Here is an 18,977-nt window from a genome sequence, read left to right on the forward strand (position 1 = left end):
AACGCAGGATAAGACCCCAGAGCAAAGACTTCAAAAAGGCTCCCCACACAGCCCCTTTGCTCTCCTCTAGTCCGCGCTTTCCAGCGGCGACGGGGAGAGCTCGCTGCACAGGCGGCCCCCGGGAAGCGGGCGGCGCTGCCGGGATTGCAAGCTGCGCCCTGCCCGACTCCTGTTTCTCGCGCCTTTGGGCTGAGCCGGCAGGGCCTGCCTCGCACCCCTTGGCGCTCCAAGCCCCAGCCCGCCGCCGCCGCCGCCTCTTCCCGGGGCGCGCCCAGCTCTGTGCACAGCCCGCCGCGCTCCACAGGCTGCGGCAGCGCGCGCTGCAGGTAGGAGGACGAGAGCGCCCCCTCCCTCCCCGCCCCCAGAGGCGCTGGCAGGGCCCCGCAGCGCGGCCGCGGGCAAAGCTTGGGCGGCGTCAGTGGGCGCGCGGTGCCGGCGGCGGCACTTTAAAGCAGCGTGTAAACTGAGATGCGGCTGCAGAGCGCAGCGCGCCGGCCGCCACTCGGGCTCCAGCAGCTCCGGCTCCGCAGGCCCCGCTCCGGCGGCAAGAGCAGCAGCAGCAGCAGCGCCCCGCGCCAGGGCAGGCAGCTTCCTTGCAGCAGCAGCTGGGTCTGCGGCCACTTCTTTCCCGGGCTGCGGCTGAGCCGGGCGAGCTTGTCCCACCTCCCGGCCGAAGCGGGGGCTGAAATCAGGCGCGTCACCGCCCGCTGGCACCATGGACACCTCCTGCCCGGCCAGCGCGCTGCTCCTGCTCTGCTTGCTCGGGCTGCCCGCGGCTGGCGGCGGAGGCTTGGCGAGCCCCGCAGGGAGGCGGCAGAGGGGCTGCCCGGCGCTGTGTCAGTGTGAGCAGGACGGGATGCTCCTCAGGGCCGACTGCTCCGACCGGGGGCTCACAGCGGTGCCCTCCAACCTTAGTCTCTTCACCTCCTACCTGTAAGTGGCTGTTCCCCCGGGGGGCTGCTGGGAGTGGCGGGAGGGGGGAGGACGAGCAGCTGGCTCTAGCCCCATGCCCGCTGCGAGGGTGATGAGCCGGGGGGCTGCCTGCGGGCTGGGCGCTGAGCCTCGCCGGGGCGGATCGTGCACCTGGGGAGACTGCAGGCAGCGGGCTCGGAGCCAGCTGCTCCGTTAGGGGAGCGCGGCGAAAGCACACATGTGCCTGCTCTGCACTACACCGAGATGACAGCCGCCTCCCTAGGAAATGCTCCCGATCGTTATCTCGCACAAGGGCAGGGTAGCAGGAATCCATTTCCAAAGCCAGCGCTTCAGTAAACCCCTAATCGCCTTCTAATCAAGGAGTTGGTTATAAAAAAGCGTGTAGAGATGTCGGGTTGTTCTAGCGTTACCCAAACCAGACGGGCTGATAGCAAATCTAAGCCCTATATGATGTGCCATTTATAGGGTCATAAAAGCGAGGCAACAGCCAAACCTGGATTAGAGCTACAAGTACGTTATCTTTACCTTTGCTTCCCGGGACAAGGCTTTGAACTGCTGTTGTTGATGCGGATTTAATCTTTAACTGAGGTGTCCTAAGATTTTGAAAGGTAATATAAAAGAAAGCAGCGAGGGCGGGTAAAATGCAGCGCTAGCATTCAAATACAGTGTTGCTGCTCCCTGTCATTCAGAACAAGTAAATCCCTCACCCACAACTGACGGAGGAAACAGTAGTTCAAAAGTGTTCCTGATCTAACTAGCCCCGTGTGAAACAGGTGGTTGGAAGTACAAGAGCTCTTAGTATGCCAGATAATTGTTACTTTATGCCAGACCCTCTAGCTTTTGTCTGTTTTATGACAGAAAGATGCTGGCCTGATTTGAACATTTCAACTGAGTATTTAATTGCTTGCAGTTAAATCAGAGACTGTACACTTTCTGTTGTATGTGCTCAGATGAGTTAGGCTTGAGAGTAGGAGTAGAGACAAGGAAAAATTCGGGGAAACCCGTGGCTTTTATTTTTGTCATTCGGCTTTTTTATTTGTGTGGGTTTGAGGCTCTAATTTTATTGAAAACACTATAAATGGCTTACATGTCTGATTATGCATACTTTTGTAGACCTGCCCAAACTCTTAACTTCAGCCTTGTTCTCTGTATCTTGATAGTTTATCTGGCACTGAATGTGTTTATCCATTTTTTCCCCTATTGATATACTTGTTGCAACAGTTACCATAAAGATGCTTTGATGGGATTATAAATCCGAATTTCAAGTGGGGGAAAAAAAAGCATTCTGAATTCATTTTCCCCTTCACGTACAGGTGTGAAACTTGGCAAAACAAACAAGGTTGAGCTGCTGTGTGAAAAATAAATGCTGGCTATTAAACATATATTGAGAGGGAACTAAATTGAATGAAAATAGTGTTTATTAAAGAAACAAAATTGCTTATTTGTACCAAGAGAATCTGACTATTAAATGAATGTTGTTCAGGGCCGTGATAGTGATTTAAATATGGTGATATATTCTCAAGTAGGGGTAAAACACGTTAGTTTGTTCACTTACTGTGTTTCCTAAATTTAACTTGACAGGAATACACAGGTTTTTAAAATTACTCTGACATTGAAATAATTGAAAAACATAAAAATTAGTAGATTCTACCTGCTGAGGTTTCCTAGCCTACCAGACTATCAGCAAAGTTGTTTCATAATAATATTCTTATTTATTAAAATTCTCACATATTATGACTATTTCATTTTAGTTTGTTTTACTTTTTAGAGTGAATTTTGATATTTTAGAGTGAATTGCCACATTTTAAGAAATGAGGATAGTAGATATTGAATGACAGTTTATATTCTATGATAAAATAGAACTTTTCACATACACAATAAAATATTGAATAAGGGTATAGCCTTGAAGCCAAATGGGAATTTTGCCATTGACTTCAAAAGGAGCAGGCTGGGGCTCGAAGTATAAGAGAAAAATAGCTTTTGATGCTTACTGAGTGCTTTGAAGAGTCATAATTGGAGTAACATTCTGATTGTCGTAAAGACAGAAATAAAATATTTAACTTGATGGGATAAATGCTAAAACTGGAAAGTGTCCCATTTCTTGAGGGCCTATTTCTTACCTAATTTTTGAAAATGAAAGCATAGTTGAGCATGATGATGTTAATGCTGGTACTGTGGACTGCTTCTGTTTAAAAATATATCTTTCTAGTAATCTGTCTCCAAAAAATGGTGCTACACAGTTTTAGTCTTCTAAATTCCTCTTGTCTTGCAGAAAAGGTGGATCTCCTGGGGTTTCTTCATGAATTTAGTGTTATTTAATGAAATGCATCCTGAAGAGTAGAAAATCCACTGCATGAAAGGAGCAATTTTAAAGGACTAATACTGTCTATTTGCAATATTTCAGCTGTTATATAAAAAGTCATGGGTGAAAATATTTAAAAAGCATAACAGTTATTTATCTTTTGCTCAGGACTACTATCATTTGATTGATACAACATTGCCTAATTATGCTGTGGAGTATCTCCAGCCCTGTATAAACAAAGAACTTTCATGTCTCATTTTCTTTAAATGGAAAAGCAATGACAAATTTTAAAACATGCATATTTGCTATGAAAGTGTTTTTCACTTGGGAGATGCCAGCCAGATTTTATGTTTCATAGTTTTTTACTGAAAACCAGAGATCTTTACTCTCACTAATTACAATGAGTTCTTCTTGCAAAACAGACCCAGTGCCTGAGTCCAAACCCTTACAATAACTCCCCTCCTCTGAAACCTGTGGGTACTATTAGTTCCGTTCCTATACACTTTTGGCCTGGTAACATACATAATTAGGAGTACTATCTACTGTAACTTTTTATTTTGTCAGATTTCCACCCTCTTATATCGTGTAACACTTCACCTGATGGATTGGGGGCGAGGAGGAGGAGAGAGGCAGTGGCTTCCCAATGAGCATCAGAAATTGTGTTAAAAATGGAAAGAACAAGGTTGTTCTTTGTATATTGAGATAGAGGAGATGAATTAGACTATTATGATCTATTGTAGTGACTGAAGTCTGTGCACACTATATTATGGTACGGTTGTAGTATAGCTAATGGAGTCCAAAGAAGTAGCCAGCTAAAAAAATCAGCATTTACCACTTACATAGCAGTTTTTCCCTCCCTTAGAAAAACATGTTTATCCATAATTATATCTTTGCTATTACATGCTATTTAAAATTCATTTTATATTTTCTTATTCAAACAATCTGCTAAATACATGTACACAATTCCTATTGACATTAATGTGAATTCCATGTGTTGATACAGGGCAGCACAGGGACTTCACTGTACTACATTGATAAAAAAGTGACATTCTGAACTTGCAAGTGAACACTTAGAGCCAGGTTCTGTAAGTCCTTCACATGTGGAACTCCCATTAAGCCTCATATAAATGCTGTGAGCTGATGAAGTAGTATCCTGATTTTTTTTTTTTAACACAATGAAAAGGAAAACCAAGGCAGAAAGCAGTTTGCCCAACATCACAGAGAAAGTTTGAGAGAGAGCCAGGAACTAAAGCCAGAATTCCTGATTCCAAGTTCTGTGTTTTAATCATGCAACTAACTATCCTTTGTGTCCAAAATAACTGATAATCTAAAAAATAATGTGGGTAACTTCAAAGTTGAAGAATTATTTTAGTAATACACTAACTGAAGAACTGCTTTTTACAACTTCACTGATACAACTATAAGAAATTACATGGTTTTGGTTATCTATTTCTATGGTGCGAAAAGTAAACTAATTACAAATGGCAATTGTACCTAAGCAGCACAAATCCTGAATTTCTTGCATGCCCAAATTGTCAGTTAATTCAATGGAGAGATATGAATGCAAGAGAAAGGCAGGCACAGGCCTTTTATTGTTTTCATATATTGTATTTCAGATTTAGACAGTATGATAATATGTTTGTTTTTGTTCCTTTATGGTTTGCTTCATAAATTCATTTGTTTTATTTGCATCAAATAAAGATTTAATTTAGAGTAAATTATAAATTTGTCTAGGCATATGCCAATTGGGAGTATAATTTATTGGAGCTGGTAAAATTTATGAAAAACAGATCACAAAATCTCTTTCAATTCTTACAATGTAGTCTCATTTTCACAAATTCTGATCTCCTGTCCTTTTCTACAACAATATAATATATTCAATATGTGCTATAAGCACATGGAAAAATTTCAAAGACTGAATTAGAATATTTGAAAATTATAGATTTCAGTATTCCAAAAAAGTAGTAAAATTGTGTTCCCAGAAACAAATTGAACTGCTGAGGCATTTCCAAGAAAAGTGCTACAGTGATATTTATTGCAAGAATACACAAAACCTACAACCCCCTGCTCCAACCAGCATCTTTGAATTAACACACATTTTTCTATTTATCTTTTCCCCACCCTCAGTTCTGTGTACCTCACAGACTGAGATAAACTGAAATCACTTCCACGATATCAAGGAGATCAAATAGTAGACTAGTGTCTCAGGCAAAAGGAAGCCTTTATCAGTCCTCTTGCAGCTTCCAGATCAATTGACAGTGTGCAGGTGTGTCATGGCTAATAAAAATATCTGCCTTATCTTGAGGAAATACTTGTTTACAGATATCAAACTTTCTAAACAATTTTTGCTGAAATAAAATTAATGGCTACATATGATTTAAATTAATATTTGGAAAAGATTAATACAATTTCAGTGTTTCAGTAGGGTGAGGTCTAGATTCTAGAGTTACTCTGGATTTACAGTGGTAAAATCAGGATTAAAATCTAACCCTAAATGCCTATTCTGAAAAGAAAATTGTTCACATTCCTTTCCCCATGTAACTTTTGTTCGTGACATTTATATGTGCATGTATAAATTAGAAATGTGAACAAACTTGAATTTTTTACAGAGCATTTTAAAATACAAATATTTTACGTGTCTTAATAGGAATTTCTTTTGGTGTTAAAATATAAATAGTAGTTCATAAGTGGAGTCTTCACGTTTACAGAACAAGTATGCAAATAAATAAAATACACATTAAATCTTTTTTAAAAATTATTGTCACTCTTACTGACTGGAAACAGAGCACCACAGAATGAGTCTTTACACTGCTTTCTAAAGAGCCTTGTGCTATTAAAAAAAAAAGGCACTCACACACAACCTCCCTTCTTTGTAGCATAAGGAAATTAGACATAAGTTGACAGGAAAAAGGAAACTCTCTTTAAACTGATAGAATATAAGGAGCTGGCAGGGTGAAGGCACCTTCAGTTTGGTCTGGTATCTGAAGTGCAGAGGACAATTGGCCTGGCAGAGGGAGCCCAACTCCAGCTGAGAACGCGTGCACTGGGTTGACCTTCCTAGTCAGCATGCCAACCGAGATTAGACTTTCTTCAAGTGTTCCCTTGTTAGCCCAGTCTTTTCGCCAATGCCATTTGTCTTTCAAGTGTTTAAAACTACTACCCAATTTTGCGTCCAAAAAGGCTTTCTTTTTTACGTGTCTGTTCGCTAAACTGAATTCTTCATTTACATGCACTGCTTTCTGAATTCTTTATAGGTCATTTATATACAAGTTTAGGTTGTTCCTTCCAATGGATCAGTTTCTTCTCAGTTATGTTATTGCAAATAGGGAGTTGCTCCTTTGCCTCTGACTAATGTAAATAAGAGCAGAATTTGTTGCCGTTTTGGCATCTCAAATTGATTAATCATAGTCTTCAGCCATAGAAGAAATACTCGAGCTCCTTCAAAGTGAAGGGACATCTTCAAAAGCCCTCTTACAGGACAAATCCTTAAATTTTATGTTCTGCACAGTTTTTATATAAGGTAACAATAACCTCTGTGCAATTCCACTGGGGAGACTGTAGGGTCTATAGGTTTAGAACAGAAATAAATGCACCCCTTGTGAAAGGGGCCTAACATTATTTACTTATGAATGATAAATACAGACAAAAAAAACTCTTAGTCTCTTTTTTTTTTTAATAGAGAAAGAGAGAACAAAGGCAAAACCAGTATTAGCTTCCACCATATGTAACAGTCGCTAATTAGATCTCACAGCAAACAAAAAAATATGGAAAAAGACTGCACCTTCCTTCAATACCACCCACAAGTAACATCTTCTTTCCTGAAAGTTCAGTATAAAGAAGGGCAACAAACTAGCATCTGGAACTCCACCCAAAAAGGAACAGTCAGCCAATACTGATCACAGAGCGTTGATACAATATACACACACTTAGATGATTTGGCACCTTCCACATTAGCTTCTAAATGAATTTAAGATGCCCCAGATGTAATATGTTATGGTAATCTAATATGTGTGAAATAACAAAGGCAATAATCACAGCACTATGTTCTGTGATGGAAGGAAAAGCTTTCAATTTCCTGGCTGCACACCAGGGCTGTCCCTACCAATACACAAAGTACACAGGTGCATAAGGCTACATGGTGCTGTGGTGCAGGTGGGAGCCAGGGGAGTGGAATGAACTGGTGTTGGGTAGCTCTGCTTCCTACCAATGTTGATTGTGGGGATGGGCCTGACTCCTCCTGCCTCCCTTCCCAACTGCTCTGTTCTTGCCCCCCAGAGCTTCTGCCTCTGTGGCCCTAGCATATGAACAAATGGGGGGCAAACACTCTGTATCAGAGGGATGAGTATAATTGCATCAAAAAGTCTCAATTGCTTTCCCCAATTATTTTTCATGCCCTCTTCTCATGTTTGCCTGGGAGGACCACTCTGAGGATACGTCTACACTAGCCCCCTAGTTCGAACTAGGGAGGCTAATGAGGGCGACCAAAATTGCTAATGAAGCGCAGGATTTAAATATCCCACGCTTGATTAGCATGTTCCCGGCCGGTCGCCATTTTGGAAACTGACTAGCCCGAAGTAGCAGGATTCCGAGATAATTCGAACTGAGGGGTTTAACTGTTAAACCTCATTCCATGAGGAGTAACAGTTAATTCGAACTAAGGGGTTAATCGCGGAATCCTGCTTCTCTGCTGCGTGTGGTTACTTCAGGCTAGTCAGTTTCCAAAATGGCGACCGGACGGGAATATGATAATCAAGCGCGGGATATTTAAATCCCCCACTTCATTAGCAGTTTCAGTCACCCTCATTAGCCTTCCTAGTTTGAACTAGGGGGCTAGTGTAGACGTACCATTAGTTCGGCTGTAAACTGTTAACCAAGAAATCCTTTCTTGGCCTGCATGAACTCTTTGAAATGCCTGTGCCTGGCTGTCAAAGAGGAATACTGGCATTGGACTGGAGGAGAAAGCAGTAAGGGGAAACTAAGCATCTGTAGCTCCTCTCTGAATGTCATCTCAGAAAGGAACCATCTCCATCAGGATTTCTGTAACTTCTGTAAGCAGCTGGGCCATGAAACTCCTGAAGAGTCTGCATTTTGGAGGAATCTGGGCTAAAACTTAGGACCCTATTGTTTAAAGCCTTAATGAGTATCAGAATAGTTTGAGGGACCTCCCATCTCTATTCCCTTTCTGCTCCAGGCAGCACAAAGGAGTTTGAAACCACCTGCAAGTAGCCAGTGGATTTAGAATCAGCATAGCTAGCTCTTACACTTCCCTCCCTGTGGCCCCTGGCACAAGGAGAATTATGGAAGTGGGAAAAACATGGAAATAGATGACAGGCCAGGAGTTGAGTGGTGGCCCTTCGCAATCCCTGATTAGCTAATGTCAGTACTTAAACCAGGAAGAAATGAAGGACAGCTGTCTGAGCATCAGCTTGGCCTGCTCCCCTCTACTTCAGATCTGACTTGTAATAGATCCTAGATTCAGGCTTCTGACCCGAGTTGTTCCTTGGCTTTGCTATTCGATTGCTGTCTGTAACCTGGTGCGTAATTTTGATCTCCTGGTAACCTGACCTTGCCTGATGCCTGACTTTTGGTTCACCCTTTGGTCTGCCTTTGGCTCATCGTGGCTCCCAGTTCCTGCTCTGACCACTAGGTATGACTCTCTTTGACCTGCTTGTGAGTGTGATGCCACATCTCTTGTGCATCGTAGTGGCACCTATTGCACTAGCCCTGCAGGAGGATTTGGGAGAAGGCCAGAGGAAGGGTGCAGATCCAGTGGATGGGAATCCTTTTGTAAGAGGCACAGAGAGATGTGGCTTCAGTTCCAGCATTAACTTAAGACCAAGGAGTTAGTGAGTGAATTTTGACCCCAAGGAGTTCCCCACAAACAGCTCAGTTACTCTAAATTTCACCTAGAATAAACATATAACACAGAGAAATAAAACGTGCATTATGGGGAGAGAAAAGATGTAGCTTGGAAGCACAACTACATGGTGCTGCATGGGAGTAAACTGTAGGATTGTCAGTTTTGCTTGGATGACTTCTTGGAGATTGAATCACATGACAATCTTTAATTAAAGATTAATCTTTAATTTTTGGAGACTCCGGGTCGTTCCTAATGAACTTGCTTACAGTGGGGGCAGTTTACTTTGTCTTCAAACTATGGATGTCAACGTACCCATATGTGATTAACTGATAAACTTAGGCTTATCGGTTAATCTTGTCAACTACACACATTTCCTACCCCCTTGCGCCTCTGTATTAGATGGTGCCCGTGAGGACCTAACTTAAAAGCTGGCCCTCCACGAGCACAGGATCCAGCTGCTCCTCATCCCCCTCCCCCATGCTGCTGTCTCTGATAGAGAGGCAGCAGCAAAGAAGGTGAGGGGGGGTATGCTGCCTTGCAGGGAAGCAGGAGAAGCTGTGATGAAGCAACCTGTGTCCACAGAGGATCTGAGCTCCCCACGGACAGAGGCTGCTCCACATCCTACAGAGCAACCTCTGTCTGTGGCAAGCCTGGGCCTGCCACAGGCAGAGGCTACTTAGCAACAGCAGCCTCTGTCCACACGGGAAGGGAGATGTCCAAGCTCTCCACAGACAGAGGCTGCTCCGCATCTTGCACGGGGCACTCGGACCCCTTCCCCACTGATGGGGTGCTGCCACCTTTTGCTGCTGTCTCTGTCAGAAGCAGCAGTATGGGGCAGCAAGCAGCTGGTCTGTATGGGGAGCTGGTTCTTAAACTGGGTCCCCTCACGGACCAGCTCCGCCTACCACTTCACACTGCTGCCTTTTATACAAGGGGCAGGGAGCTTCCCAGGAGTGGGGCTGAGAGCATACTTGCTGCCAGCCTTGCCCCCGGGGACTATCAAATGATTTATAATTCCCCTAGTCTTATTTGTTCCCCCTTTTAAAGATAAAGGCCATATTTGGCTTTCTCCTTTCTTCTGGGGTCTTGTCCATCCTCTAAGAGCTCTCAAAGATAATTGCTAGCAGTTCCAAGATAGCTTCAGCTTGTTCTTTAAGTACCTTAGGATGAATTTCATCAGGTCCTGCTGACTTGAATACATCTAGGGATGCATCTTCACAGCACAGTTATTTTAAAATAACTGACATTATTTCAAAATAACAATGTGAGCGTCTACACAGAAATACCGTTATTTCAAGATAAATTCAAAATAACAGATGGATTATTCTGACTTCTGTGAACCTCATTCTATGAGGAATAACCCCTATTGCAAATACAGGCAGTCCCCGACTTACGCGGATCCGACTTATGTCTTACGAACGGGGCTTTCTCGCCCCGGAGCTCGCAGGCAGCGGTCCGCCACCTCGACCTCCGGGGTGAGAAAAGCTTCTCCCGGTGCCCCTGGGGGACCGTCTCCAGCAGACCAGGGGCACCGGGAGCAAAGCCGCAGCCGCGGCGGGTCCCGCGCCAGAGCAAAGCCTCAGAGGCGCGGCACCCCGCCGCTGCGGCTTTGCTCCCCGTGTCCCTGGTCTGCTGGGGGGGGGGCACACTAGCCAGCAGACCAGGCTTTTGTTGTGGACCCTGGGGCAGAGCAGCTGGGGCGCTGCCGGTTGGTCCCGCAGCGCCGCTCTGGGCACTACTGGACCAACCCGGCAGCACCCCAGCTGATCTGCCCCAGGCGTCCTGATTCAGCCGCTGCTCGTCAGTTTCAGCAGCGGCTGAATCAGGACGCCTGGGGCAGAGCAGCTGGGGTGCTGCTGGGTTGGTCCAGTAGTGCCGAGGAGCGGCGCTACTGGAGCAACCCAGCAACACCCCAGCTGCTCAGCCCCAGGCGTCCCCAAGTCAGCCGCTGCTGAAACTGACCAGCGCTGACTACAGGAAGCCCAAGGCACAGTTCCTGATCAGTTTCAGCAGCAGCTGACTTGGGGACTTGGGGTTCTTAAGTTGAATCTGTATGTAAGTCAGAACTGGCGGTCAGTTTCAGCAGCGGCTGAATCTGGACGCCAGTTCCGACTTACATACAGATTCAACTCAAGAACAAACCTACAGTCCCTATCTTGTACGTAACCCGGGGACTGCCTGTAGCTATTTTGAAATAGCTCCACTGCTACTATTTCAAAATAGCTCCTCCCCAGGGCCATTCAAACTAAATCCTCCCCAGTACTTCTTGGGGCTCTAAATCAAGGCAGCATGTTCACATTAGGAAAGCCTGCCTCAGACTAATTTTGAGGCTTCCCTGTAGTGTAGATGTGCTATTTCAGAGTATTTCTTCCAGAATCGCTTATTTCAAAGTAAGTGTGTAGTGCAGACATACTCTAACTTATCTAAATATTCTTTAGCTTGTACTTTTTCTATTTTGGTTTGCATTCTTTCCTCCTTCTTGCTAATATTGATTGTGTGGAGTATCTGGTCGGCATTAATCTTTTTAGTAAAAACTGAAGCAAAATAGGTATTAAACACTTCAGTTTTCTTGCTGTCATTAGTTATTAGGTTTTGTGCTCTGCTAAGTAGAGCATGGAAACTCTCCTTCATCTTTCTAAAGAGCCTCTTCTGATTGCCTTTTACGTTCCTTGGTAGGAGTAATGCATTTTGCACCTTAGTCTGTCTGATTTTGTTCCTACACACTCATGATATTTTTTGTACCCCTCTTTAGCAATTGCTCCATGCTTCCATTTTTATAGGATTTTTTTAAAATCAGGTTATAAAAGAGGTCCCATTGGAGCCACATTAGCCTCTAACTATTATTCCTATGTTTCCAAGAGTCAGATTTATTGGTATACATATTTCCATAGCATATTTTATTCCTTTGTTCTATGCTTATACTACGGAACTAACTTTGTGCAAAACTAGTTGCACAACAGTTGCCAAAAAGCAAAAACAAAAAAGCTCAGACTGGACTTATTGTTCTATGTGCAGCCTTGGATTATTGTAAAAGGACAGAAAAACTTTACAACACAATATAAAAATGAAATTACAGTAATAACTTATGACACTTTTTAGAATAAAATCTGCCAGCAAAGTGGGAGTAAGTTACTTACCTGGTATTCACATGGAGTGTATAGTTTTCTGAGGTGGTCCAAAGGTCAGATTAATTCTTAAGGAGATTTTTCAAACATATGGCCAAGTATCAGTCTCCTGTACTCAAGCTATTTATATTAGAATGCTGGCTTCTGCCATAAGACTGTTCTGCGATATCGACTCCAATTTTTGTGGTCCTCTATGAAGATAATCAGGTAACTAGAGGCAGATTAGACCTTGTTTTGTATTTGATGGTGACTTTTTGTTGGTGTTATTACAAAAATTCAGCAGGTTTTTGGATGATTCTCATTATTGTAATAGGTGCACTATACATACCATCCTAAACAGAGTCCAATGCAGTTATCAGTCACGTTTCCTCACACAGTAGTGGCTCGCTTTCTTGCCTTCAATGGCAGTCTATAGACAATCTTTGTCAAACCTGGAGCTAGATAGTGGTGGGCGATAATTTTTGCCAGGGGTCACTTCAAAAATTTCTGAAGTGGCCATGGGCCGCACTGGAAGGGGTGGGGCATCTAGCAGAAGGGGTGGGGCCAAAAGACTTCTGGGTTCCCTACTCCCAGACAATGATTGGTGTGGGGGTGAGGGAGTGCTTGTGCGCCTTCCACACGTTCCCCCTAGGTGCCCATGCCCCTGATGTGGGAGGAGACTTCCCGTACTCTCCTGCCCCTAGGCCAATTAGGGTCTGAGGGAAGGGGAGCATGCAAAGCCTTCTCCGCTCTGCCCCTGCCCTGCGAGCAGCGTGCGGCGCTTCAAAGCGCCACATGCTCCTGGCATGATGGGAGGACACTTTGTGCCTGCCCCCATCCTCAAGGCCTAATTGGCCTGAGGGCTTGGGAGCAGATCCGGCCCACAAAGGCCCTTTTGCCCACCTCTGAACTAGATATTGTCTGGTTTGTCCATGTATTGTTAATTAGAGATATAGCGTCTTATGGTCTTGTTCCTCTGTTCCTGCGCGTCTGACTATATCAAAGTATAACATTTCACAAGGATTTTGTCATATTAAGAATCACTGGATGTCATACTTCTATAAGCAGGGCTCGATGATCGCGGCAAAAACCACTTGCCAGCCCCGCACTGCGCATGCGCGAACCGCCGGTGAACGGGGCGACCAGCGGAAATCTACTCGCCACGGGCAAGTAGATAAGCAGATTTGTCAAGCCCTGTCTATAAGAGAAGCACAACAGATAGTAACACATGGCATGCTCTCAACATGCTATTAGCTTAATCTGTTCTGGTAAAAGTATGATAACTGATTAACAGTTAATTTAACTTCCAGTGAAATGAAGAGCAAAACACTATTGACTATATTCGTGACTCCTGATACATCACAATTAGTTTTATTACAAAAGTTGATGTTAGGCTGATGTGTGCCTATTCTAGGGGAAATTATTCACTCATTATCCAAACAATGTCACCTGCTGAATACACAAACAGATTTGATGAATGAGTAATTGTTTAAGTACTTGATGACAGCAATTTATAAATAATATTCATTAGCAGCTTTGATGATCTCAGCATACACAATCCCTGCATTTTTAGAAGACTGCATTAAAATATGCGTGTTTGTGCAAAAACATGATATATTAATATAGCTTATATCAAATAAAGTCAACATTCTGTGTATTATCATATGAAAATTGGAATTGATAAAGGGAGGTATCTCTTGTATGTGGAAAGCACAAGAGAATAATGACTCTCAGAAGAAAAAACAGATATTTCCCAGCAAAGCATTATGTTTCCGTTCCTTCATCTTTAAGAGCACTGTGTACATCAATTATATAGAATATAGTTCTTAGCTGTAACATTGTGAAACCAAGTTAAAAAATATGTATAGCCTCATCTATCTATTCCTTTAAGGGCAGCATATTGTGGTTATCGTATGGGATTCCTGTAGTTGCATTTGGGAAATTAACATTTATTTCTAGGCCAAATTGTTGTCCTGGGAGGTTTTTCTATGCCAGCAAGGCCCATTTCATGTGAATCTTTAGAACAGAATGACCTAACAAAGGTAACTCATATGCATGTATATTGTCTTACTCAGCCCAGCTGCCAGCTTATTTCTCAAACTAAGTCCTTAAACAGTATGGGTACGTCTAAACTACATGGCTCCGTCAACAGAGCCATGTAGATTTGTTTTTTTGGCAAAGGCAAATGAAGCCACGATTTAAATGATCGCGGCTTCATTTAAATTTACATGGCTGCCACGCTGAGCATGGAGGAATAACGGGGAATAACGGGGCTGCCGACAAAGGGCTTTGATGTTGGCAGGGGAGCGTCCAGACTAGCGCGCTGAGCGGACAAACAGCTGATCAGCTGTTTGTCGGCTCAGCGCAGCAGCCATGTAAATTTAAATGAAGCCGCAATCATTTAAATCGCAGCTTCATTTGCCTTTGCCTATCTGTCTAATCTACATGGCTCCATCAATGGAGCCATGTAGTTTAGACACACCCCATGTGTCTACAGGGTTTTTTCCAAAAAAGAGGCCACTGGCTGGAAATTACCTTGATTGCAGCCCAGGAATGCAAGGCTCAAGATCATGTTGTAGGGTTGCCAGGTGTCAGATTTTCTGCCGGACAGTCTGTTATTTGCTCCTTCTGTCTGGTAGAAAAATTCAGAAAATACCGGACGGAAGCCTGGCGGGGGAGCAACTGGGAGGCGGGGCTGCAGTTGGTGCTGGGAGCCCTGTGGTCACATGCAAAAGCAGGGCGGGGCGGGGGCAGTGGCTGGGACTCCCAGCCACTGCCCTCACCTGGCTTCTGCACATAGCCAGAGGCTCCCAGTGCCAATCGCAGCCCCTCCTCCCAGCTGGGATCCTCTGGTTGTGTGTAGAAACCTGATGGGGGGAGCAGTTCCCAGCCACTCCATCTGCCCCTGCCCGGCTTCTACTAGCAACTAGAGGGAGTGCCTGCCAGGGGCGTGGCCTGTTGGATTTTGGCTGTGGCCAGTGGCTGCACACACCCGCCCCCCCGCCAGCTTTGCTTCCCACCCCCTTCCTCTGGCCCCCCTCCTCCTGTCCAGCCCCCCCAGACTCCCACAGCTCTGCTTCCCACCTCCCCCCTTCCTCTTGGCCCCCTTCCTCCCCGCCAACCCCGCCCCTCTCCTGGCTGGTCCCTCCCCCCGCCCATGATCAAGTGTGTATGGTTTTTGGGAGGGGTCAGCCTGGTAACCCTGCATGTAAGATGACCTGAAAGTAACACTCAAGGCAGCACCAAGTGTAGAGGGTGATATAGAACAAAAGGTCCAGGAAGTTCTCCTTTTTGCTGAATGGCATTGTTACTGATGGAGATGAAATATTAGGTGGAGTTTCTCAATAGAATTCAGAGAAAGACTTGGGAGTTTCATAGTACAAATATGATTTTGCAGTGTTTATCAGACCATGATATTCTTCAACTATGTTCAATATTAAACATGCGGTTTTTATCTATTAGTTAAGAAACCTGACATTTACAACTTTTTATACCATGGCCATTCATATATTAAGGAAGACACAAATTAATTTTTTATTATATTTCAAGATTTATCTCAGCATGGAGATGCAAATATTGCAGGATAATAATACATCATTCACTAAGTACTTTATTCCAATCTTGCTTTTGGGGTCAATATAAAATGCAACCATAGTATCTAATTATCAAACAAGGTTAATGGGATATGGATATTATAGAATCATAGAATACTAGATCTGGGAGGGACCTTAAGAGATCATCAAATCCACTTCCCTGCCCTCATGGCAGGACCAAGCACCATCTAAGTCAACCCTGATAGATGTCTATCTAACCTATTCTTAAATATCTCCAGTGATGGAGATTCCACAACTTCCATAGGCAACTTATTCCAGTGTTTAACCATGCTGACAGTTAGGAAGTTTTCCCTAATGTTCGACTTAATCCTCCCTTGCTGCAATTTAAGCCCATTGCTTCTTGTCCTATCATCAGAGGTCAAGGAGAACAATTTTTCTCCTACCTCCACTTGAAAACTGCTATCATGTTCCCCTTCAGTCTTCTCTTTTCTGAACTAAACAAACCCAATTATTTCAGTCTTCCCTCATAGGTCATGTTTTCTAGAATTTAATCATTTTTGTTGCTCTTCTCTGGAACTTCTCCAGTTTCTCCATATCCTTCTTGAAATGTGGTGCCCAGAACTGTTGACTCATATTTAGCTTATGGACCACTGTGACCCCTAGATCTCTTTCGGCAATACTCCTTCCTACACAGTCACTTCCCATTCTGTATGTGTGGAACTGATTGTTCCTTCCTAAGTGGAGTACTTTGCATTTGTCCTTATTAACAGGGCTCGACAAATAATGTAATCTACTCGCCCGTGGAAAGTAGATTACAACCCGGAAGAGCTGGCGCAGAGCAATCTGCGCATGCGCAGAACCGTGTGAAACCGCGCAGCTGGCAAGTGGGGCTCACCGCCGCTTGGCGAGCCCTGCTTATTAAACATCATCCTGGTCACCTCAGACCATTTCTCCAATTTGTCCAGATCATTTTGAATTATGATTTTATCCCCAAAGCACTTGCAACCACTCCCCATTTGGTATAATCTGCAAATTTAATAAGCGTACTCTCTATGCCAACATCTAAATCATTGATGAAGATATTGAACAGAACCAGTCCCAAAACACCCTTGCAGAACCCCATTTCTTATACCCTTCCAGGCATATTACTGTTTAAAATTACACTGTTTAACACTGTAAGAGCCAGGGATGCACAAAACTGCAAGGACATAATATTTTAGTCTGAAGATGAAAAATAATAGATTTAAATTCAGGATAGACCCAAAATAAGCATCAATGAGAGCACAGCATAATGTTTGAAAAAGCTGAGCTGCAATTTTTGACAAGAACGATGAAACAAAATTCACAAACTCATCCACTGTGTGCACTGATTTTTGAGATGATCATCTGTGAGGTCTTAGATGAGACTGCTTGATAGTCTGAAATTGGTATGAGTTTGCAAAGTATCCAAAGAACACTTTGGGGAAAAGAAGATCAACATACAAAATTATGTTTTTCTACATACTACAGATACCTCCCTTTATCCTTATATGCAACTAAGTTAAAAGATGTACAATTAAAAAGCTCAGTCACTATTGAACATGGGGCCAGATTCTGTGCTACACCTAACATGCAAGCAAGGGCATCAGGAAGGCAAAGATGGCTTTTAGCCATTTGAAACCCCCGGATTCTGGGCTTCTTTTCAAGCCAACATAGTACCTGATATCAGAGGGGAAGTCTGGATCTGCAAAAGCGACAAGGAGTCCTGTGGCACTTTATAGACTAACAGATGTATTTGAGCATAAGCTTTCGTGGGCAAAGACCCACTTCATCAGATGCATGTAGTGGAAATTTCCAGAGGCAGGTATAAATATGCAGGTCAGAATAAGGCTAGAGATAATGAGGTTAATTCAGTCAGGGAGGGTAAGGCCCACTTCTAGCAACTGCTTTTATAGTTGGCTAGCCATTTACAGTAGTTGTTTAATCTACACATATCTACACAAGCGACACCATCACAGGACCTAACCAGATCAGCCACACCATCACTGGTTCATTCACCTGCACTGGACACACAGTAACAGATTTAAAGGTAGCCATCCTTCAGCAAAAAAACTTCAAGACCAGACTTCAAACAGAAACTGCTGAGCTACAGTTCATCTGCAAATTTGACACCATCAGTTTAGGATAAAATAAAGACTGTGAATGGCTAGCCAACTACAAAAGCAATTTCTCCTCTCTTGGTGTTCACATCAGCTGCTAGAAGTGGGCCTCACCCTCCCTGACTGAATTAACCTCTTTATCTCTAGCCTTATTCTGGTCTGCATATTTATACCTGCCTCTGGAAATTTCCACTACGTGCATCTGACAAAGTGGGTCTTTGTCCACGAAAGCTTACGCTCCAATACATCTGTTAGTCTATAAGGTGCAACAGGACTCCTTGTCGCATAATACTTGAGTAAGTTACAGCAACCATTGGGCCTCCCAACTGCCTAAAAGCTGTTCTACAGCTCAGAACCATCAAGCGGAACATACCCTAACCTTTCCCTGCCTCTCATCCACTGCAGGCTAGGTCCTCTACACCAGCTACAGTGAAGGATGGCAGCATAGAGTCTTGTAAAACCACTTTGTATGGCTGCTGTGCAGGAGGGAATGTCATTCCAACTTCTTTATGATCCCTTTATAGCACAAGTTGCTTATAGGAGCCAAAAAGTAGACTAGACCAGAGTATCAGCTGTGCCTTTACGTAGGCTGCGCAGCCCTGGAGAGGAGAAGGCACACTGTTCAAAGAGCATTGGAGAACTGCTCTTTCCTTGGAGGCTCTTGCAAGACATAAAACTACCAGAAGCTCTGAGGAGAGCTTCTTAAACTGTGGGTCCCCATACACTATTGGGGGTTTCTTTGGGTTTCCATAGCATCCACCCCTATAATGTCTAAGTGCCTGCATACCTGGTGCAGTCAGTACTACGTCTACTGAAGATGTGACAATCTACATGTACCTTTTGAACAGAACCAGCCAGCTAAGATGTGACTCCCACAATCCCAAAATGTGTCCCAAATATTTCCTGCCCAGCTACTGAATCTCCAAGTTCCTTTGTTAACCAATGGATTGTAATTCATAAGCCCCTACTTTAGGGGTGGGCAAGGGTCTGTCAGTGGGCTGAATCTGGCCTGCCAAGCTACCAGATCCTGCCTGTGGCTGCCTCGCTGGAATCCTTAAGCGGAGTGCAGCGTCAGCCACTTTAAAT

General features: G+C 44.0%; 1 protein-coding gene across 3 annotated transcripts in view; it reads left to right on the forward strand.

Moving 5' to 3' along the window:
• The first annotated feature begins 344 nt into the window (after nt 1-344).
• The window catches only part of LGR5 (leucine rich repeat containing G protein-coupled receptor 5), a 151,702-nt gene continuing 133,069 nt past the window's right edge, over nt 345-18,977 (forward strand). For 2 of the 3 annotated variants that reach the window (XM_006121556.4, XM_075931817.1), the window contains exon 1: nt 345-933. In XM_006121556.4, coding sequence (XP_006121618.2) covers nt 716-933 — 218 coding nt within the window. In that variant the 5' untranslated portion in view covers nt 345-715. The remainder of the gene's footprint in view (nt 934-18,977) is intronic. The other variant, XM_006121555.4, reaches the window with a different exon arrangement.

This window comes from Pelodiscus sinensis, chromosome 1 (genome assembly GCF_049634645.1).
Source record: "Pelodiscus sinensis isolate JC-2024 chromosome 1, ASM4963464v1, whole genome shotgun sequence".
In the NCBI taxonomy this organism is placed as follows: domain Eukaryota; kingdom Metazoa; phylum Chordata; order Testudines; family Trionychidae; genus Pelodiscus; species Pelodiscus sinensis.